The sequence below is a fragment of the Penaeus monodon genome, chromosome 20 (assembly GCF_015228065.2).
Source record: "Penaeus monodon isolate SGIC_2016 chromosome 20, NSTDA_Pmon_1, whole genome shotgun sequence".
Taxonomy (NCBI): domain Eukaryota; kingdom Metazoa; phylum Arthropoda; class Malacostraca; order Decapoda; family Penaeidae; genus Penaeus; species Penaeus monodon.
Window position 1 is genome coordinate 26,039,717 of NC_051405.1, and position 571 is coordinate 26,040,287.

The following is a 571-nucleotide window of genomic DNA, read 5'->3' on the forward strand; positions in this document are numbered from 1 at the left end:
CTTCCATATTCGCATGCATAATTCTGCAGCGTAATGAGCTTTTCTTTCAAGGCGACTCACCTTATCTTCTTCGGTTCCCTTTGTCGCCTCAGTTAATCTCCCTTTGACCCAACTACCTGTGCCGTCTCTATTACATTCTCTCCCTAAACCTATGGTGCCTCGGTATTCATGTCCCCCCCCCCCACGACTACCTGTGGCGTCTCAGTCCTCTTCACTTCGCCCAACCTCTATTACCCAGGCTTTCATCCAACTACCTGTGATGCCTTTGACATCACCTTTTCACCGTTCATCTCGGTTTCACCCAACTGCCTGTGGTATATTTATCACCCACCAGCCTTTATCCAACTCTTCACCCAACTACCTGTGGTATCGCTATCATCTCTCTTACACCCAACTATCTGTGGTGTCTTCATCATTCCCCCAACTACCTGTGGTATCACCATCACCTCTGTTTCACCCAACTACCTGTGTGTGCGTAGTCGTAATGGAATCCAAATTGTTGTCCTTCTCTACGTCGCGGTCCATCAGGGCGGGGTTAGGCAAGGACCGGAAGCCCGTTGTCATTTGCTGC

The 571-nt window shown here is 49.6% G+C and overlaps 1 protein-coding gene across 1 annotated transcript in view; it reads right to left on the minus strand.

Moving 5' to 3' along the window:
- Positions 1–571, minus strand: part of LOC119585956 — a gene marked incomplete at its 3' end in the record, with an annotated part of 87,813 nt that overhangs the window by 2,258 nt on the left and 84,984 nt on the right. The window contains 1 exon segment of the mRNA XM_037934670.1: positions 466–567. Coding sequence (XP_037790598.1) covers positions 466–567 — 102 coding nt within the window.